The 22,478-nt window shown below is 44.1% G+C and overlaps 1 protein-coding gene across 1 annotated transcript; it reads left to right on the top strand.

Moving 5' to 3' along the window:
* Positions 1 to 1,998: 1,998 nt before the first annotated feature.
* Positions 1,999 to 22,074, top strand: LOC311512244 (transmembrane 4 L6 family member 1-like). Its single transcript, XM_084613369.1, has 6 exons — positions 1,999 to 2,199; positions 6,657 to 6,839; positions 10,721 to 10,786; positions 18,197 to 18,342; positions 19,171 to 19,357; positions 20,054 to 22,074. The coding sequence occupies exons 2-6, from the start codon at positions 6,669 to 6,671 to the stop codon at positions 20,072 to 20,074; spliced, it is 591 nt and encodes a 196-aa protein (XP_084469495.1). The 5' UTR covers positions 1,999 to 2,199; positions 6,657 to 6,668; the 3' UTR covers positions 20,075 to 22,074.
* The last annotated feature ends 404 nt before the right edge of the window (positions 22,075 to 22,478 follow it).

Here is a 22,478-nt window from a genome sequence, read left to right as displayed (position 1 = left end):
TGTTTTACAAGAAGACTTTTAATAAAAAATAGAAGTAAATAGAAATAAAGAAATCCCCCCTGTAAAATCAGGATGGTAGATATCTTACAGGGTAATTAGATTCAAAAACATAGAGAACCCCTCTAGGCAAAACCTTAAGTTACAAAAAAGATACACAGACAGAAATAGTTATTCTATTCAGCACAATTCTTTTCTCAGCCATTTAAAGAAATCATAATCTAACACATACCTAGCTAGATTACTTACTAAAAGTTCTAAGACTCCATTCCTGTTCTGTCCCCGGCCAAGACGACTACAGACAGACACAGACCCTTTGTTTCTCTCCCTCCTCCCAGCTTTTGAAAGTATCTTGTCTCCTCATTGGTCATTTTGGTCAGGTGCCAGCGAGGTTACCTTTAGCTTCTTAACCCTTTACAGGTGAGAGGAGCTTTCCCCTGGCCAGGAGGGATTTCAAAGGGGTTTACCCTTCCCTTTATATTTATGACAGGGTCTGATTCTGCAAACCAACTTCCAGGAGCATCAGATGAGCATCTGACAAGGCCCTGCTCCCTCCTCATGTCCAGGCCACCTGGCCAGTGGCTTGGCATGAGCAACTCTAAGGCTGGTAACTATGATAACAACCTTGCAGAACCTCTGTGTGTGTGTGTGTGTGTGAATGAATGTGTGAATAAATATTAAATTGAATGGAATGTTATAGCTATAACTAACTGCTTACTATGATTCTTTCTGTATTCACAATAAATGTGGCATTTTGCCTTTTCCCCTTTAATAAGATCCTGCTGGTTTTTATTTTATTGGTATAGCAACTCTGCCTAATGACTGGGCTGGTCAAAGGAGCACACACATTCCTTTGTCTAGGGCAAACTATTTACGAACTCCCCCTGACATGCCAGGTTTAAACACACATTAGTGATGATCCCAGCATATATTCGTAACTCTTAATACCCACCAACTACATACAACATGCAAGAATATTAATGATCTATTAGTTTTCCAATGACACATTACATGGCACCTTTTAGATACAGATTATAATCATAGTGAGTTGGGGTACACTGAATTGGTCAGGCCATCTGAAACTCATTACCTGATAGCAGTGAGCCCCTGGCTCTCTGGCCCTGGGATGCTCTGAGAGTCATACCCTCCCATCACACACTTGAACCACCCCATGCTCATCTTATACGCTGCCACCATATGCACACAACCCAACTATCAACCCTCTGCAGTATCTGCCTACTTTCCCCAAGCCGCAGTTCCCCACCTCTGCCATCCTACAAACTCTTATTCTCTCACCTGGCCCAGTGCTCCAACCCCCTCACCCACGTCTGAGGTCCTATCTGCTGTGTCTCCTCCTTCTCTTCCCCCCTTGTTGGCTGGTCTTTAACCAATTGGAAGAGTCACAGTTCTGGGGACAGGCTGGGACCCAATGGTACTCCTGACCACTTTACAGTGAGAAGCAGAATTCCTTCCAGTCCCTGCTCAGCAATGGGCCTTGCAGAAGAAGTGGAGGAAGGAGCTGCTGCCTCTTGTGGTTTGCTTCCTAGTGGCTATAGAAAGTGTTGCAGGGAGCAATAGCAGTTTATTGGACTCAGAGGTGATCAAACCTCTTGAGGCCTAAGCCCAAACCCCATGTATCAGCTGACTACGGAACCAGCTCTACACTACGGGCAAAGACTGGGCCAGACTTTGACGTATAGCAAAACTGCTCTGTGAAAAACAAAAAGACTTTTCTTTAAGAGCGTCCCACTGTATTTCGCCATCATCTTGTACATTCTCTTGGCTTAATACATTCATATTTATTTTTTGCATTACATATGTTTCTTTTCTTGGCCTTCCTAATTTGTGACATCGTGCACAACTTAAAAGGTTGTGGCAGGAAAAAGGACTGCACCGACCTACAGCAAATCAATGTGACCTAGTGGGGGCATTGACCAGTGGAACAGTGCCTTAAAAAAATCAATACTGCAGGGTGACATGCAGCCTGTGCGCTGGCCAACCAGGGATAGTTTTGGGTATTTCCTCATTCTTTGGGGAGAAACTCCTGTTTGTTTAATGGAATCTATCACTCAAGAACATTTCTGTACCTCTCTGAGGCTGGTACAGGGAGAGGGGAAATATAAAACTTGAAGCCAGTTGAAAAATCACTTTGCTGTTTAGCGAGCTGAAGCACTGGTAGCTATTTTAATCCTGTATAGCCAGGTAAGCAGAGATATTTTCTTACTTTCTTCAGCAATACATAGATTAATGTATTGAGAGCTCTAATTAAAAAGCAGAAGGCTACTGCAGACACAGTCTTGTTCACTGAAGTTGCAGGGAGTGGGTTTGATTCTTCTTTGTAAGATTGGCAAGATGTTCAAGTCTCTCTGGTATGTCTTCTCTTCTGTAACTTGATCAGATTCAGCCCTGATGTGGGCAGGTGCAAGCTGCAATGACTTCAGTGGGAGAAGCCCTCACTGAACTTGGCTGTCGATGCTTAGGTTGATTCTCCTTGCAGTCTGAAGCGATAGTCAGACATTTCAAAGATAGTGTACCAGATCCTCATCTGGTGTAAGTCATTTTAGCTCTGCTGAAGTTGTTTGAGCTATGTTGATTTACATCAGCCAATGATCTGGCCCTATGGGTATATCCGAAAGCTGCACAAGGGGAATATGAAACTTCCCTACATGATTTGACTTTTACAGAAATGTGGTTAAGCTGTATGTGCTTATTTTGAGAAAATGGTAGTGCAAACAGACAAGGGTTGGCATGCACAGGAAGAGAGCAAGGGTTAAAATGCAAAGTTAAGTGTAGATGGGCAAAAGTAAATTTTTTTAAGAAAAGGCAAACACACAAGGCTGACAAAGAAAAAATGACAAAGGAAAAATACCTACATCCATTTCCCCTCCCTCTTTGTCCTTCCTTTGTAAGTTGCCTATCTATTCAGATTTTTTTTCTCTCTTTGAGCCAGGAGCTGTCTTCGTAAATGATTGTAAAATGCTCTGCCCAATTTTGGGCACTGTCTGAATAGTAAGTAATGATAGCGAGAGGCAAGAATGACCTTTCTTAAACATATCACTCTAAAATGGTTTAATTACAGATAACTTGTTTAAAAGATGAATTACTGTATGTAATGCTTGTAAAATGCTCAGAAGGTATGGTATGTAAATGCTAAGTTTTGTTGTTAAATTTGTAGCAGTGAAGAACAATGCAAATTACACTCTTTAGAAATGCAGACTGACAAAAAGACTGGCAATCTCTACTATATGACAGTAATATCCTGCATTTCTTGGAATCCCTTCACTGTAGCCCTCAGTTCCACTGTACCAAGTTCAAACTTCATGTCATACACAACTCACTGGTCCTTTCTTCTCTCCTAACTCATTGCCCTGACGTCCCTTCTCTGCCAGTAATGCCAGCTTCAACCATCAGCTTGTCTGCTTTTCCCTCAAATATTTTTCTGCTTTCTTTCACGCTGCTCCTTATGCATGGGACACCCTCCATGAACTGCTCTCTAAAGCTACTAGCCATTCCCCCTTCTCATCCCTTCTCAAGATCCACTTCTGCCACAATACCAATGAAAAATCAGCCAATGTAAAATGGCTAAACTGAGGAGCATTCCAGGCACTGGAAGTCTGATATTGACTTTTTTGTTATTCCAAAAATATTCGTACAGTATATATAAAAATGTATGTTTGTGTATAAAAATTGCATATAGTTTGATCATTTTCTCCTTCCCCTACACTTTATAAATCACTCCTCTTTTTAGATGATAAACTTCTTGAAGGCAGAGATCTACCTGCCTGTATCTATCTCTATTTTATACAGTGTTTAGCACAATGGGTCCTTGATCCTTTTAGTCACGATGCCAATATGAATATTTATTAATAATAGCAGTTATAATAATAATTGTGGATTTCTACTAGATGTTAATAGCACAGTGCAAAAAATAATAATAAAAAAACCCCAATCCCAGTAATCTCAAACTTCAAAGCTCTCATGGAGAACTATTTGTGGATCAGGTTCCAATATCAATCAGACCTCCCTCCTTTGGGGGTTGGTGATATCTGTGAGTTTAGTATTAAACCTCTAATCTGTTTCTGTTCTTTATGTAATATTTTAGCAGTAGCCTCTGAAAACTGTCGATTGTGTATATAGTGCACTAACCCTGATAGGGACATGTTATCTAAAGATTTCATTCTGATTGAACCAGCTGATGAAGAAGCACACCACACTGAAATGCAATCAATCTATCGTCTGTACAGTACTAAAGTGGGTCATATAGAAGCCCTCTCACATCAGAGGAGATAGAATAAAGAAATTTCTTTGGTGGGAACATCATGGAGTTTCCCTTTCCCTTTGTCCCTTTCCATGGGTTTCAACTTGAGAGGATGCTGTCCGGCCTGGGATATGGAGCCTTTCTTTTCTAGATCAATGGTGTGAATCCAACCCAAATCCACAGTGACTGAAAGTTACCTTTCAGTACCTTTCAGTATCCTATGTGAGAAGGACTGGAAATATGAGTTCACTTCTTAGTGGATAGATTTCCATGCCGTAAACCACTCAATCACCATTGGTATTATCTTGTAGTGTTGTTATAGCTGTGTTTTTCCCAGGATATTAGAGAGACAAGTCAGGTTAATATTTAAAAATTTAAAAAAATCAAATGAAGATTTGTTGTATTACTAAAACAAGGTGAGTGAGGTAGTATCACTCCACACCACACCATTGACCTAACTTCTGATGGAGAAAGAGACAAGCTTTTGAGTTTACTCAGAGCTCTTCTTCAGGTATGGGAAAGGTACTCAGGTAAATACAAGCTGGAACAGATTGTTTGGCAAAAGTAGTTAACACATATTCTAAGAGACCATTCAAGGTGAAGTGGCTTGTTAACACCTGACCATGCCTCATCTTTTAAGGTGTTGTGCGGGATTCCTTTAGAGGACTGAGAGATCAGATATGGAGTGATCATTTTGTGAAACATGTTCACCCATGGGTGATATGGGCTTTTTGTCTTTTATCATTGTTCTGTGTGAGTTCGTTTGAGAGCATAGTGATCTGGTTTCATCCATATAGTTGTTATTGGGGCATTTAGTGCATTGGATAAGGTATGCCACATGTTGTGATAGGCAGGCATAGGACCCATGGATCTTGAAAGGTGTGTTGTGGGAGGTGTTGATCATCATAGCAGTAGAAATGTGTCTGCAGGTTTTGCATCTGGCAAGATCTGGTGCTGCTTTGAATTGGTGGGTTTGATCTGTGGGGAGCTTGCTTCTGATGATCAGCTTGGCAAGGTTGCGGGGTGGTGACCTGAAGACGAGTTCCATGTAAGCTCAAAAGCTCATCTCTAGGACCAACAGAAGTTGGTCCAGAAAAAGTTATTACCTCACCCATCCTGTCTCTGTCTTTTTTTCTTTTTTCTTTTTTGTAGACTGAGTAGAGAAGCAAAGAAATGAATGGGCATGAAGTCTAAATCATGCTCTCCCTCTGAGGTCTTGTCTTCCTCAGAAATTTTCCCCAATTCCAGTAGTTAATAGCCATCTGCCAAGGTAGCTGCATTGGTGCAACACTTAAAGGTAGACAAGGAAAACAGTGATTTGCACAGTGGACTTACCCCAGTTTCAAGCAAGTATAAGTGGTGCTGGTGCAAACTGAGGGTTTCTTTGTCTGTACTTTGGGATTAGACCACTGCAATTACATCAGTGGCTGTCCCTTGGTTGCTGGCATTTGGGGAAATGCTCCATGTAAACAAGGCCTTAGAAGGAATCCTTCCAGGATTAGCAGTGTGGGGAAGCTTTACTGTTGTTGATGATGCCAAATGTGTGCTGTGGAAAAATAGTGGCCCCCAATAGCTTAATTATGGAATAAAGATTCACTATTGGGTATGAGACACCAGGCATGTTTTTAGTATAGAACGGGACATATTAGCCTGAAAACCTGAAAGCCAGAAAATATAGGGCCGCTGCTTTTCACAATATAACGGTCTTCCCACTTTTCTGAAGATGAGATGACCTGGCACTATTAGCTAATGAGTGTCTCAGGCAAATATCTGCTCTCCACAAATACCCACAGAACTAAATGTACCTCTGCACTGGTTTTCTTTTAAATAAGTTTAGCGCTCATATAGGGACCAATAGACAGCCCTGAAACTGAAGTCCTCTGCTCGAACAAGCACACCACACAGGCAACTGCAATGTAACCTGCTCCAAACCATGCTATCTATGCACCTCATGCTGAGCCTGAAGATCTAACCAATTGAAAGAGGATGCCTCAGTCTCCATGCCTATTCAGTCCTTGACCCCACTCCTTACACTGTTAGGAAGGGCACTAGTTAGTGCCAGCCACAGTGGTGATCTTAATGATGTGAACAGCTGTTCTGTAGGAACTAGAATGAAACCATCAATTCATTTCACATAGGACACAGCCATTTCACACAGGACACTGAGCAACCAATATTTGTTTACTACTAACCAGGGCCAGTTTTGAACTGGAGGCGAACAACTCTATATAGTAGAGCCTTTCTTAAATAAATGGTTAATTGAAAATATCTTGCTTCATAACAAGTGTCACATACTTTACAGTTCTCTCCAACAAAGAAAGAAAACGATTGCCTTGTCAAGTCTCACTGTTTTTTAAACTGTGCCACGACCCATACTTTCCTCTCTCATTTCTTTCCACAGGGGTGAGCTACAATGTGCACTGGAAAGTGTTCAAAGTGCATTGGGGTCGTGTTATTCCCATTAGCTGTATGTGCCATAATCTCCAATCTTCTCCTGTACTTCCCCAATGGAAATGTTATAGAGCCCGACAAGATAACTGATTTGGTCTGGTTTTTCCATGGCATTCTTGGAGCTGGGATACTGGTAAGAGAGAAGTTTTGTCATTGTTGTTGTTGTTTTAATTATTTCAACTTTTTAAAGCTTATCAATGCCTCTGTCAATTCCAAATAACAATCCATGGGGGCTGCCTTTACATTTGTAGATGACACAACTTATCTGTGGGAAAAAGTTTAAAACTATCTGGGGTCTAAAACTGAGAAGGCATCTTTCCAGAGGGCAAAGGGGAAATCACCTATAGAAAGAAATATAACTTCTTTATGAAAATCCTGGTGTCCAAAGAAATTCCAAATTACAAATATTAGAGGAAACAAAAATGTTGGCTTTTCATTATTTAGGTAGTAAACACACACACAAGTTTCTTTCAGGCTCAATGTGTAAATTCAGCTTTAGGTTGTAAGTTCTCACATTTATTGAGTTGTGTTGCCTTGTTGCTCCTTCCATTGATTTTATTCTCACCTTTCATGAGGCACTGAAGCTTGTTTGGGCTTGCCCTTATTGGAGCTGTTGTCAAAATCAAGTAGTGCTGAACTGCTCCTCTATTTTGTGAGCACTGTTTGAGTTCCAAATAGCTGTTATGAAAATGGTTGAACTTTTTTTACTTTTGGTCATTTTTCTGTGAACATGTGTATGACCAGCTATTTGTCCACATGCATGTTTGGGGAATGCCTGTTCTTTGTGTGAATTCCCACAGTTGTATATGCATTGTGTTTGAATAGATTGTATGAAGTGCTTGTCCTTGTCTTTACATATTCAGTCATGCAATCAAGGAGCAGGAAAAAAAGCCATGCAACTGAGGTGATGAATCATATACCACAAATAACGAACAGTAAAGAGTCTAAGTGAATAGACCATACACACTAAATAGGCTGTCATCTCCTCACATAAAGGAGGAGATGAAATGTACTCCTCACTGAATATTTATGAACAACACATCCATAAAAATCAAAGTCTATTCTCGGTAAGGCCCGGATCCAAAACCCACTGAACTTAATGGAAAAACTCCTATTAAGTATAATAGGCTTGGATCAGGCCCATATCTCACAAACAGAAAAATGAGTAAATTGTCTGCTATGAATAGCTTGCCTGGCTCTTCTTGTGTACCGTCCACCTACTCCATAGGCCTATCCCTCATGCTGAGTTCTGGATGTATGAACAGGGAATCTGAACAAAGATTAAAACTGTACCATAGGTTCCTGTGAAAAATTCATACTATTCCAAGCCCAGGGGCCACTGGCTTTCAATGAAAGGAAAGACTAATGTTCAGCATGAGAGCCCTGTGTCACATTCAGAACATGACTTCTCTTGAGGGCTCTAATAAGGCTAGGCTGTGGCCAGGATGGTGCGCATCAAAAGTGGACACAGAGAGGGGAAGAGGCGTTTGCATTGATCTCCAAAACGCTGACAACCGCACTACGAGTAGTTATTGATCAGCAAAACAGTGCTGTTAAGTGTATATGTTTTCCATGAAATTATGTGATAGACTGAGAAAGAGGTGTGAATAGACAAAGTGTGGGAGAAGGGGAGTATTATCTCCACGTGACAGCAAGGGAACTGAAACATGAAGAAATTAAACAACTTGTTCAAGGTCGCATAGAAAGTCAGTCTCACACTGGGAACTGAATCCAGGCTCCTGTGTACCACGCCAGCACACAACCTTCCCATTTAGTAGCCAGCTTTGGCTCATTTCAACCTTGCTCTCTCCTTGTCTTCCATGGCTGCTTTTTAAAAGACATGCCCTTATAAAAACAGAACACAGACCTTTATTTTGCTTAAAACCCCTCAATTTCCTTAGTTTGCAAATTCAGACATTTAAGGAAAGGAAGAATGACTCATTTGTTACGAGTACTCGATGCTGCAAACGTAGAATGGCACCATTGGGAAATGACTGAGACCCCGCAACACATAGACCCCCACCTCACTGATGCCAGCGTACTGGCAAATTTTCATTCTAACCTCAAAAGGCAGGAAGATACAGATGCTCAGAAAAGCGAGACGCACCAAACAAGCCCTGCACTCCAAACAAATGAACTTGCTCCAAGCCGAGTCAAAATAGCCCACTCACAGACTGGACAGGAGGCCTTCAAGGAAAAGGAGGGTAGTGAGGGAAGCAGGGCTGCTGATTCAGTAGATGGCACTCTTGCCTCTCAGTCAATACTCTAAAATGCCTGAGGAGGGTACTAGAGGACCCTGTGTTGCTGGGGTTGCACTGTTGACTACCTCATTGCACTTTTCGCAACAGGAGGATTTTTTAAATCCCAATGTCCTAGCCAAATTCCAACAGAAGTATTTTCATTCTGCTCACATAAATTCCCCACTGAGGTTCAGTTACAATGGACATTATATTCTTCGCTTTCTGCCCATAGCACTTGTGGAAGTGTTGTGATGAGCTGTTAAAGGGATACTGTCAGGTTGAAATCTAGTCAGTTTAAAAAAAAAGAGAGGTAATAGTAGTTTCAAGTACTCCACCTGCCCCCGAGTCCATCCCGCCTTCCATTCCCTTGCTAGACAGCCACAGTGAAATGCTTTTCTCTCCCATGTTCCTGCATGAAAAAGCTACACAAACGACAGTGGACTCAGCTATTTTATGAACATAAAGGGGGATTCTTTATTCTGGTTACTGGACACAGACAGACCATGTAGTTCTCCAACCTGTGTTGTCTAGGGCAGCGTTTCTCAAACTGGGGGTCCACGAGGGCACTCCAGGGGGTCTATGGGCCCCGCTGATCAACTCCTCCCTCAACTCTTCCCCCTCCCTCCCAGCACCTCCTGCACACCGGGGAACAGCTGTTCCCCTCTGGCGTGCAGGAGGCGCTAGGAGGGAGGGGAAGGAAGGGGAAGGGGAGCGCTTGGGGGAGGGGATGGAAAGAGGCAGGAAAGAGGAGGGGCATGGGTGGAGCAGAGGCAGGAAGAGGTGGGGAGGGGGAGGACCTTGGGGGAAGCTGTGGACTGGGGGCAGTGCTTGGGGCTGAGTGGGGGACTTGGGGGTCCCCAGCAAAATTTTAAATCAAAATTGGGATCCCCAAAACTAAAGTTTGAGAACCGCTGGTCTAGGGAGACCCTATGTGGTGTGATAGGACATCCTGCCATGGCACAGTCATGGACGGGACTGATGGCTACACCTTATCAACTTGACTCCAACTAATAATTACCATGGATCAAACTGAGCTGAGCTCAGAGACTGTTGACTGAATTGTGTTGTTTGCACCTTCCTGTGGTCTAACACAAAAGGTCAAATTCAGGGATGATGAGTAAAATGGTGCAATTTAAAGCCCCGCACTCTAGTTTAGGACCAGATTCTCAACTGGTGTAAACTGGTGTAAATCCACTGAAGTCAATGGAGCTACATTGGTTTACACTAGCTGCAAATCTGCCCTTCAGTCCCCTTAATACTGCACTGAACTTCCTTAGGCCTGGTCTACACTGGGGGCGGGGGATCGATTTAAGTTACGCAACTTCAGCTACGTGAATAACGTAGCTGAAGTTGACATACTTAGATCTACTCACCGCAGTGTCTTCAGTGCGGTGAGTCAACTGCTGATGCTCCCCTGTCGACTCCACCTGCGCCTCTCGCTCCGGTGGAGTCCCAGAGTCGACAGGAGAGCGCTCGGTGGTCGATTTATTGCTTCTAGACTAGACGCGACAAATCGACCCCCGCTGGATCGATCGCTGCCCACCAATCCAGCGGGTAGTGTAGACAAGCCCTTAGAGTCAGTTGGAATACCATAGACTACCTAAAGTCACTCTGCCAATGCGCAAGAGAGTCTCCATTGGTGTACCACACAGTGAAGAGCCAGGAGAAGCTAAAGTAGCTTCATCCTATGATCCCACTTAATTCACACGTTGTCCAACTAATGCTGAGTGTATGGAGACCTCGCGCATTAATTCAATATGTGCTTAACTTACAGGTTATTCTGCCAGCATTTATGACGCTGGGTGCAGGTGGAGCTGGATGTTGTGCTAACAGATGTGGGGTAAGCAACAATTTACGTGCTGAAAAGGGCAATCACTATGATCCGTGAATAACAGCCCTTAAGTGGAAGCTGAGCAGATGGAAAGGCACAAAGCACGCAACCACTGACAGTCCAATCCTCCCAATACAGAAATAGGGCTTGACCTACAGAATCCCTGTGCTTAGCGTATGATTGATTGACCCCATCACAGAAGCAGCCTCATCTAGCAAGAATGTTAATATATTGGAGTGTTTATAGAAACTAGTATCTATCCCAAGGCCAGATTTGGAACATTTAGCCACAATAATAAGTGTAGAGTGGAGTGGGACAAAGTTGCACTACCCCACTCCAAGTAGAGCAAATCACTGCTCCAGTTTCCTGGTGCACAGGGGGAGTTGGCAAACTATACCATCCTCTAGGGTGGCACAGCCTAGCCCCTTTCCTGTGGCTGTTCATGTGAGGACAGTGCCAGGGTCCTGCCTCTCCTTCCTCCCTCGGGTGATGGGCTTTTCCATGGGTGCGTGGAGGGAGAAATCTCTGTGCTCCCCTAAATGCAGGGACTGGGGCTGTCCCTGACCCTTGTACCGAGCTGATGTGACAGCTGCCATCTTGTCCAACATACCAGGGAGTGAACAGGGTACCTACATCTAGAAGTGAAACCTGTTACAGGTTGAGCTAAAGCCAAGTCTCTCTAGCTGGGGCTGTAACAGACTCACATCTTCTGCAGGGCATCACTGAGGGGGACCTATAACCCACATCCTCTAGTGAGTTACACACCAGAGATGGAAAGGCTCTCTGTGCTCTCTCCACCCACCCACAGGCCAGGGAGAATTTGTCCCTCAAAAATTACAAACATGACAGAGCAAACAAACTGTTAGGGTATCTCAATTAATCTCCATGCCTTGTACATTAATTGTTGTTTCTGATGTACTGCGGTTTTCGTTAGCCAGGATAAACTGATTTAGAAATGTTTTTCTAGTCCAGTTCCTTGCTAGCAGTAGCCTGTAACTAGAACTGAGCAATAAAGTATTTTCATCAATACCTTTCAGTTTACATTTAGTAAGACTCATAATGAGATCATTCTACATTGTTAAGGTGCTTTACTAAATTTAAGGAATTTAATCTGATTTTAAGTAATTGCCTTTGATCTGACAAAGCATTGGATGGACATGGCAACAAGTCACAACCTAAGACATGGCCGTGTGTTCAGTTGCTCTGCAGTACGTGCTAAATCACAACAGGTGAAATAAGCTAAATGGGGCTCAGATCCACCAGAATTACTGGTGCACCCCAGACACAGCTGTTCCTCCAGTCTAGTCCCTCACCACCACCCCCAGCAGAATTTCAGACGGTTCCTCCCAGCACAACACTCAGGCTAGACAGACACTCCCTTCTAGCCCCATAGGATGTATTCTGGCTTTGTTCCCACTCCTGAGTCCTTGATCCCTCGGCCAGCTAAGACAATAAGAGGCATCTGACTGGCACCACTTAGCTCCACTATCCTTCCACTTGCTACTCTGCCACTGACTCACTACTGCATCCCGGACTGTGAGCTGAGATCCCAAGAGTCTGGCCTTAGCCTTCCCTACTCTGACAGCTGGTGCATACACACTTCAGCTTTACTGTTGTTATTATTTGTATTGTAGTAGTGCCCAAAGACCCCAATGTGGAATCAGACTCCATTGTGCTAAGCACTGTAAATGTATCTAGAATGAAAAGACAGTCCCTATCTCAAAGCGCTTACAAGCTAAATGTAAGACAAGAGCCACCGATGACTATAACAAACAGTGGAAAAGGTGACAATCAGACTCTACAAGTAACTACATGGAGAAGAGATGGCTGATAGCAAACAGTTCTTTAATCTAGCACAAAAAGGCATAACAAGAATCAGCGGCTGGCTGCTGAAGCTACACAAATTCAGACTAGAAATAAGGTACAAATTTATGAGGAAAGGTAACTAACACTTGGAACAGCTCACCTCGCCACGTGGTAGATTCTCCATCACTCGCAGTCTGAGTCAAGACTGGATATATTTTTACAAGCTATTTTACAGCTTAAGCAGAAGTTATGGCTTGAAGCAGAAATTAGATGGGGAGAAGCCCATGGTAACAGAGGGATGTTCTGACTAGTGTAATAAGCAACAGTCTCATTATACCAACAGCTCAGCCACTGTTGAGTGATTTATAAGCACCGCAGCAGAGATGAGTTTTAAGGAGAGATTTGAAGGATGATATAAGGAAATGGCTCTGCAGATTTTTTACAGGGAGCTGGAATATTCAAAATTGGTTTGCCAGTGATTCACAAACAATGACAAGGGGCTTCAGCAATGGGGGGGAAAGGGTTAATGTGTTTGTACAGTGGTTCGCATAATGGGGCCCTGATCCTCACTGGGGCCTTTGGGTGCTCCTGCAATACAAACGGTAAATAAGTATAAATCTATCTATCTATCTATCTATCTATCTATCTATCTATCTATCTATCTATCTATCTATCCTTTTATTTGTCTTATTAAGTTCTCCATTTCCATCTGCAGTGATTTCTGCAGACTAATTATATGTTATGGAATGGATATTTCTGTTAATACATTTTAAATGATTGCCTTTTAACTTCATTAAATGCCCTTTTGTTATTTCATTATGGGAACGGGTATAATAATTTTTGGAAAGTAACAACCTAGGTGAGCTTCTGTGTCCTGCAGGAGGGGTTGTCCTCCTCCAAAAACATCCTCACCACTATGGTATAATGAGAGGAAATCCCTCAAATATTTCCTGTAACAACAGGAGCATCATTATCTAGTAGTCCCTTAACCTGAGCCATTTATAAGAGGTATCAGTGCAGGGCTAGCCTGTACCCACTTCTCGCAGGGAAAGGGAGGGCTTAAGGGATCAGGCAAAAATCACAGTCTTTTGGCTTTTAGTGTGTAAGAACCAGGGGAGTCAGGTATGAGCTGCAGCACTAGATCCTTCAACGGATCCCCCTACTGCCCACTAGCAAAGGTGGGTGGGTATAATGGAGAACTCAGCTTGGGACCTGTAAAAGGGAATAGGAGACATACTCAGGCCTGAGCTGCCCAACCATTCCTGGAGACATTGTGCCTAAAACAGCAGCACAGTCACCCCAGGAGCAGCCTCCAATGTCCTGCCCTTCCACTCCGCCCAATTAAGGGCAACAGCTTAAAGCCCACAATCTTGTCCATAATTTGGGTCTCCTGCCTCATGATGCAGAAGTAACATACCATAAAACTTCTGTGCTATATATCATAATGCACAAGGGGGCCTAATTAAGATTTGCAACCTCAATTCTGGCTTTTCCTAATTTCTGAAAAAAGAATGGGAGTACTTGTGGCACCTTAGAGACTAACCAATTTATTTGAGCATAAGCTTTCGTGAGCTACAGCTCACTTCATCAGATGCATTCAGTGGAAAATACAGTGGGGAGATTTATATACACAGAGAACATGAAACAATGGGTGTTATCATACACACTGTAAGGAGAGTGATCACACCCATTGTTTCATGTTCTCTGTGTATATAAATCTCCCCACTGTATTTTCCACTGAATGCATCCGATGAAGTGAGCTGTAGCTCACGAAAGCTTATGCTCAAATAAATTGGTTAGTCTCTAAGGTGCCACAAGTACTCCTTTTCTTTTTGTGAATACAGACTAACACGGCTGCTACTCTGAAACCTAATTTCTGAGTGCTTGATGTTTCAATCTTGGCTGTAACGTTTTTGTAGCTTCCTACGTTTTTAAAAAAGCATACTGAAAAAATCACAGAAATTCCATCATGTGGAATCATAATAACCTTCACATGTTTCATCAATAGGTTTGGAACTGTTAGATCTACAACACAAACCTCTGCCATTTGACCTAAGGCAGTAACCAATAGCAGTAGTAGGTTGACATCCTCTATGTAGATCAGCCACTCAAGGAAAATGAGACACATTTTTACCAGTGGGTTTTACAGATATTTGCTGACAGCAGAGAACATTGAAACTCAGGAATCCCAAGTTTGATTCCATGTTCTGGACTGGAGAGTTCTCCAGTGGCTAAAGACCTTTCCCCTTCTGCCCCCTCCTGTCTTAGTCTTCATCTCCCTCCCCAGCTTCTGTAAGTCTCCACCACAAAGCTACTTCCTTCTCCTCCACGCTGCCAAGGCACCAGCAACAGAAGCATTAAGATCACTGGACAATCTTCCTGGTGGCACCACAGCAGCCCCCAGTAGCTCCGAGGAGCAGCTGCAGGGAAATTCCTGCTCAGCCCCTGCAGCCCCAGCCTGGAGCACACTCAGTCCCGGTGGAAAAACAATGCATTTTCCCTCATGTTGTTCCTGGAATTGGCTGAACCATTTTATCCAAAACTTTCTAATAAATAAATCCAGGCTGAGCCAGGCACCCAACATGGAAAATTGCATCCCAAATGGTTAAAGTTTGGCAAAGTTATAAGCAACCAAAAGTACATCTTATAACCGGACATATTAGGCAGCCCTAATTAAAGGCACCACTGGTAGCACCACTTATCAAAGTTTTCCATATACAAACAGCAACCATATACTCTTAGATGATTAAAAGTGGCTGGCTGAGGGAACCCAGGAGATGCAGTGAATCAGTCTTATGCGCTGCCATCACTGGCGGATCTGCTATGGAACTCCAGGCAATTAAAGCCATGAAGGGGTAAACACCAAGGAAGGAGAAAAACTATGTGAGCTAAAGGACAATGCTATTATTTAAGTTAAGTGCTAATGTTGATTTATTTAATCCATGCCTGTTGGGTGAGGTGCTCTGTCCCCCTCTAAAAAAGAAAAGGAGGACTTGTGGCACCTTAGAGACTAACCAATTTATTAGAGCAATTTATTGGTTAGTCTCTAAGGTGCCACAAGTCCTCCTTTTCTTTTTGCGAATACAGACTAACACGGCTGCTACTCTGAAACCTGTCCCCCTCTAGTGGCACCTAGATCACCTAGAGATTAATGAGTCTGCTACAGCCTTGGCTAGAAGCTTTTAACTCATGCAGTAGAGCAGTGGTCCTCAAACTTTTTACCTTGCGCCCCCTCTTATCCCTGTCCTCACCCCCCTGCCATGGAGGTGGGAGCGGGGCCATGGCTCCGGGAGGGTGGGGACATAGGCAGGAGTAAGGAGGCTGAGGCTGGGGCCACAGCTGGGGTGGGAGTGGACCCTCGGTGGTTGGCTGACCCTTCGCCAGAGGCCGAGGCCTGCAGCCGAAACTGGGCACAGAGCCCCAGGCGCAGGGTGGGCAGCTAGGACCCCGGGCGCAGGGTCGGTAACCACGGCTGGGAGCCAATCCCTGGGCACGGGGCCAGCAGGCGGGACCCTGGGTGCAAGGCCAGGGCCAGAAGCAGAGCTGGACAGTGCTCCCTCCCCGCCCCCCTGTGGGGGCTGGTCCGAGCCCGAGTCTCACCCCCCCGAAACATTACTCTGCACCCCCCCCAGGGGGTGCACCCCCAGATTGTAGACCTCTCCAGTAGAGGGTCATGCACTAAGCTTTAGAGCAGAGGTGGGGAACCTTTTTTTTATCAGGGGCCTTTGACCCACAGAAAAAGTCAGTTGTGGGCTACACACAGTCCCGCAGGAGGGTGCAGAGGCTCGGGGCTTCCCCTAGGCTCTGGGGTGGGACCAGAAATGAGGGGTTCAGGGTGGAGGAGGGGGCTCCGGGCTGGGGTGGGGGGTTGGGGTGAGGGCTCTGGCTGGCGGTGCGGGCTCTGGGGTGGGGCTGGGGATGAGGGGTTTGGGGTTCAGGAGGGGGCTCTAGACTGGGTCCAAGGGGTTTGGAGTGCAAGAGCGGGCTCAGGGCTGGAGCAGGGAGTTGGGGTGCAGGAGGAAGTTCGGGGTGCAGGCTCCAGGAGGGAGTTTGGATGGGGGGGTTCCAACCTGGGACAGGGGGGTTGGGGTGCAGGTGGGAGTGGGGGGTCTGGAAGGGAGTTTGGGTGCAGGAGGGAGAGACTTGCAGCAGGTCAGATGAAATGAAGCAGTGGGCCAGATCCAGCCCACATGTCATAGGTTCCCTATCCCTGATTTAGAGGTCCCAGGTTGATCCCACCTGCCAATGACCAGGGTCTATCAGGGGTACATTGACACAAGAACAAATGGATATAAACTGGCCATCAACAAGTTTAGGCTTGAAATTAGACAAAGATTTCTAACTATCAGAGGAGTGAAGTTTGCCAGCAGCTGGGAATGGGCGATAGGAGATGGATCACTTGATTATTACCTGTTCTGTTCCTTCCCTCTGGAGCACCTGGCATTGGCCACTGTCGAAAGACAGGGTACTGGGCTAGATGGACCTTTGGTCTGACCCACTGTGGCTGTTCTTAGGTTCTTATGTTCTGAAATAGCCTTCCAAGGGGAGCAGTGGGGGGCAAAAAAACTAACTGGCTTCAAAACTGAGCTTCATACATTTATGGAGGGGATGGTATGATTGCCTGCAATGGCATGTAGCCAATCTGCAACTGCTAGCAGCAAATATCTCCAATGGCCGATGATGGGACACTCGATGGGGAGTCTCTGAGTTACTACAGAGAATTATTTCCCAGGTGTCTGGCGGAGGGAGGGGGGAGGGTCTTGCCGACATGCTCAGGATCTAACTGATCACTGTATCTGGGGTGAGGATGGACTTTTCCCTCAGGTCAGATTAGGAGAGACCGGAGGGAGGTTTCGCCTTCCTCTGCAGCCAGGGGGATGGGTCACTTGATGGTTTCAACTTGTGTAAATGGGGGGTTCTCTGTAACTTGAGGTCTTTAAATTATGATTCGAGGACTTCAGTAACTCAGCCAGAGGTTCTGGGTCTATTACAGGAGGGGCTGGGTGAGGCTCTGTGGCCTGTGATGTGCAGGAGGTCAGCCTAGATGGTCACGATGGACTCTTCTCGCTTTACAGTCAGGGGAGCGAGCCTCCCAGCCCAGGTAGACAGACGCGCACTAGCTCTGCTCGAGCTAGCACGCTGGAAATAGTAGCACGGGCGGCAGCTCAGGCCAGGCCCCCGAGTCCAAGCTCTCCTGGCCCCCTGGTCTGGGCGTTGGTGCTAGCCTGAGCCATTGCCCATCCCGCAACAGCCACACTGCTATTCGAGCTCGTGCAAGTCTATCTACTTGGGCTGGAAGCATGCTCCCAGCTGCAGTGTAGACATACCCATCCAGTCCTATGTTCCTAAAGGTCTGGGCTTCACCCACCTCTGCAGGCAGGTGGGATGCAATTTGCACCTTTCTTCAGCCCAGGGGGTAGCTGCACCAGAGTTGGAAAGATTCAACAACTTCAAATTCCTGCAGCGGTGAAGCAGGCCCCAAATTACGGTTGTTATTTTTTATTGCCCAAAGTGCAAAACAGCTAAAGAGGGATTCCCTTTCCATTCACAGTCTGAGGTGTCCATAATACTCTGTGTCCATACAGATGATGTTCAGGGCCTTCTCCCTTTCAGATGCTGCTCTCTGTGTTGCTGGCTGTGCTGGGAGCTGCAGGAGGGGTATACTGTATGGTCATCTCATCCTTGGGACTGATTAGTGGGCCTCTTTGTGACACCGGTGATGGAGTATATATCTACCCTTTCCGGAATGACACACTGACGTAAGTATGAGGTACTGACTCTTCCAAACTGCAAGGGCCAATTTTTGCACCCTTCGAACAGCGGATCTAGGTTTTTCTGAACTGAATTGATGTTCTGCGCTATCAGATCCTGAATCTATATTATTCTGAGTGAGCAGGCCCCAGCCATCCTTCACTTGGTCCAACTTCTCTGGCCTATTCTCTGGGAAGCTGCCTGCTTTTGTTTTGGAGGACACAGGTGCTTTGTTTCCATTGCGCTATTGACCAGACTTGTGTGATGGCTGTGCGATACTTTTATGGGACTGTATGAGATTTGAGCCTTGACTCCTATTAAAGTCAAAGGGAGTCACATGGCTAAAACATCACACAGTTGGATGGAAATCTACCAAATTGAGCCCTCTCCCACATCCCTCTGAAAAGCAAAGCAAAAATCTCTTCATTGGCTTTTTGCAAGTTAACCCTGACAACATCTTGCAAAGTGGACTGGAGAATGCTGATCAGATATTGCAACAGATTATGGGCACATTTTTGATATTCTGTGGACTTTTGTATTTTGCCATTAAAATTGTCCTGAAACAAAACACAGGATCTTATGCAGGCAGCCATGTAATGCAAGCCTAATTCTCCACGGCCCTGCACCTTATGTTGTCATTTACACCTTTGCAAAGTATAAAATGCTACCAGACCACTGTGTTAGAGTTTTACATTCACTTTACGCTTTGCAAATGACTTCTAAAGATAGCAAGAAGGAGAGAATCAGGCCCAATCTTTGAGGTACAACTCGTAACAGATGAAGTCTTTTTGAAACACTCTTCATAATAAGTTGTCAATTATTTTTTCTATTTACAGAGACAATTATTTGTTTAATCAGACAACATGGAGCATTTGCAAAGAACCTGAAAACATTATTATGTGGAATATTGTCTTGTTTTCTCTTCTCTTGGGGATTAGTACAATTGAAGCTTTTCTTTGCTTTATTCAAGTCATCAATGGACTTATTGGATTCATATGTGGCACATGCATGAGGAAAAGAAAGGTGAGTATCTGATGTAAGATATCACAAAGTAAATATTATTTTTACTAGTTTTTATCAGACTTTACGATAATTTTAGCCCCACTTTTGACAGAACCACAGTAAATTGTCCTGATAGTGTATAATATCAGATATGTAAACAAATGATGCAAATCTCAAGGACTTTTTAAATAGTTGGACAAATAATAAAAAGTAATGCCCCGTTTAAAAAACATAACACTAGTTATTCCCACATGGAGAGGGGACAAAGGGTCTGATGCTGTGGTTATTTAGGACTACCGTTTCAAAAGCAACTAATGATTTGGGGAATCTCAATTTGCAGGTACTGAATTTGAGCTACATAAAAAGATCTGATTTTTAGACAATGCTTAGCACCCACCCTCTGAAAAGCAAGTGTCTCATGTTGGGCACTCAATAACTGAGGCACGCAAAGTCACTAGTCACTTTTCAAAATGCAGGGATTGAAGCCCATCTATGGACATACAGGTTTCAAGATTATGTTATCTGTGGGTTGTAATGAGGCAGAAATCTTTTTTTGGCTTGCAAGTCTCTTCTTTTGCAAGAAAAACACCTTTACATTTTGATTTCTCTCCACAAGGAGGTTGCTATTTATTTTAACTTAATAAGATTCCTGTTGCAAGCCTGATATCCATCTGGAACTTTAATTAACTTGACATTCTTTCCTTCCTTGTCTTTCAGACACATATTGCTGGAATGTAAATCACCTACAAAGAATGCTAGTGACAAGCATAGACCTGCGGGGATTCATGTATAATCATAATGTGTTGTGCTGTATTTGTGGGGGCAGAGGGACCCCAAGATGTTCAGGAGTTTCAAAACAACTCCAGAACATTTTATAAAGATATCTGGATGGGAGGGGGTGGATTAACTAGAACTTTTGAGGTCACAGATTCTTTTTTGTCTCCTCTAAGAACCCAGGCTAAGTCTCTGGTACTGGCAACATGATGCTGTCTTTTCAAGAGCGCCTGGCATATATAAACATTCAATCACAAACATTCTCCAATTAAAATTCACTGCTTACCCCGCAAGTGCTGCCCTGTGTAGCAAGCATGTCACTTTGAAGTTCTGACCGTTGTGTATGGAAACCTGGACTGAATGTAATCATTGCTAATATAAAGATTTATCAGCTGTACTGAACTCATCCATGCTGGTTGGATGTCTAAAGATGCTCATTAATGCTCCCCAAACCCTGTCCTGGCCCTGTGTAAAACTGGAATAGATTCTCTGGCAATGCTCTATCTATGTTTGCAGTGTTGTTGTAATCGTGTCGGTCCCAGTATATGAGAGAGACAAGGTGTGCGAGGTAATATCTTGTATTGGACCAACTTCAGTTGGTGAGGGACACAAGCTTTCGAGCGTACACAGAGCTCATCTTCAGGTCATGCTCTGTCTATTTCTATCCCTTTGGTACGTAAGCACTGGTCTTCAGTCAATACTGGGCTCAGAAAGGATATTTTCAGGACCTAGCAGTAGCGATGTTGTTTAATTAGGGCCAATATTTGTAGCACTGTGGAGGCCCGGTGTAGCAGGCAGCTGGCCAGTTTCTAACCTGCTTTAACCTCTGTGGAGCCAGCCTCCACTCACACTTCTGTGGGTGCTGTAGGAGGCTGTGGTGGTCTGTAAAGTGCCAATGCTGCACTGAAAATCAGCACTTCAAAGGTAATAATCTTGCACATTGGTAACCCTGGAGATGCATTTGCCCCAACATGCAAGGCATGTTATGTAGTAACCAACTAGCCAATAACTAGTCTTATTGAACTATAAGGAGGAAAAAAAAATCAGACTCATTTCCAGGGGAGTCTGATATGCACATCCTAGTGTAGAACATATTCATATTCAGTATTTAGTTTTTTTAAATTGCACTTCTGATCATTCTTGTGCACGCTTTTCTGAGAAACTGAAGCTAGCCCTGAGAGGCACCAAATGGCATCATTCTCAGTGCTACAGCAAGCAATGATCCCACAAAGTGCTGAGTGTGAGATCAAGCCCTAAATGCTAAATCCATGTGATTGGTAAATTCCAGAAAGTCTGTGAATTCTTTGTCATTTTATTGGCCACTTCAAAGGCTAATTCCTACAATTGTCACTGATTCTTCTGCTTAAGACAAAAAGTAGTAAGATATTTTACATATATATCAGAAGCTCTTCAAAACTGCCTAACTGTAAAGTTAGGTTACTTTGGATCTGTTTTGCAAAAGGAGAAACCTTTGTTTCCTCTTTCAAAAATGTTTTTTGACTACTGCATTTGATCACACAAATGGACATTTTTCCCTGTCCCCTTGGGAATTTTCACACAGAAGTATCCGGTCACTCATGCTGTCACCTGATATATGCATGCAGATCCCTCATTCGAACAAATAAATGTCGGTTATGTTCAGGCAACAGGTGTATTTTAGGGGGTGCAGCTTAAGCACCAATATTTAAATTTTTGCCCATCATGTTTTAAAGCATATTCTCTTAAAAAAAAGCAAGAGAGAAATACACAGGTTGGCCAAGGTTTTCAAATACTAATAAAGGATGTGGATGCATCCAAATCCCGTAAGTAGCTCCAAAAGTTCCAGCTGTTCTATACAGTGAAGTATGCAAGGGGCTATGATCAGAGAGGAGGTTTACCGTACTACTGTCCCTTTTACTGCAGCAATCTTTTTATTTTAAAACTGATGAAAAGTGAAATAAAATGCAGCGTTGTCTTTGGCTAAATTGTGTAAATTTTATCCTTTCACTGCATGAAAATGCACTGCAGATTATCCCATGTTTAACAATTTAAATGGGTTGTTTATTGTCATGTCCTGAGAAATGTGCAGCTGCTGTAGAGTGACCTGTATGAACGTGCTTCTAGTGTATTAAACCCTTAGAGCTTGATTCTCAGTTACACTAAGGGGCCATGATGTCCCTGAGAATTCAGGCCTTTGTTCCTAGCAGTGCTTCACAGACAGTATGTGATCAAACGGTTCACAGCCACTGTGCTGCAGCCGTTAGTTTACACAGATAGAACCTGCTAGCAACCAGCTCCTTTCACCCACCTCTCCTCTTCATGCAGGTCCATGTGTCTGCCCCACCCTACACAAGCTGTCATGAAGGTCCTCTCCTAGGCCAGCTGGCCT

This window comes from Lepidochelys olivacea, assembly GCF_965140295.1.
Source record: "Lepidochelys olivacea isolate rLepOli2 genome assembly, chromosome: 1".
Classification (NCBI taxonomy): domain Eukaryota; kingdom Metazoa; phylum Chordata; order Testudines; family Cheloniidae; genus Lepidochelys; species Lepidochelys olivacea.
This window is presented reverse-complemented; position numbering and strand designations above follow the sequence as displayed.

Coding starts and splice junctions, on each gene's coding strand:
- LOC311512244 (XM_084613369.1), top strand. CDS start 6,669: ATGTGCACTGGAAAGTGTTCAAAGTGCATTGGGGTCGTGTTATTCCCA. Junction 10,787..18,196: donor GTTGTGCTAACAGATGTGGG/GTAAGCAACAAT, acceptor TCTCCCTTTCAG/ATGCTGCTCTCTGTGTTGCT. Junction 18,343..19,170: donor TTCCGGAATGACACACTGAC/GTAAGTATGAGG, acceptor TTCTATTTACAG/AGACAATTATTTGTTTAATC.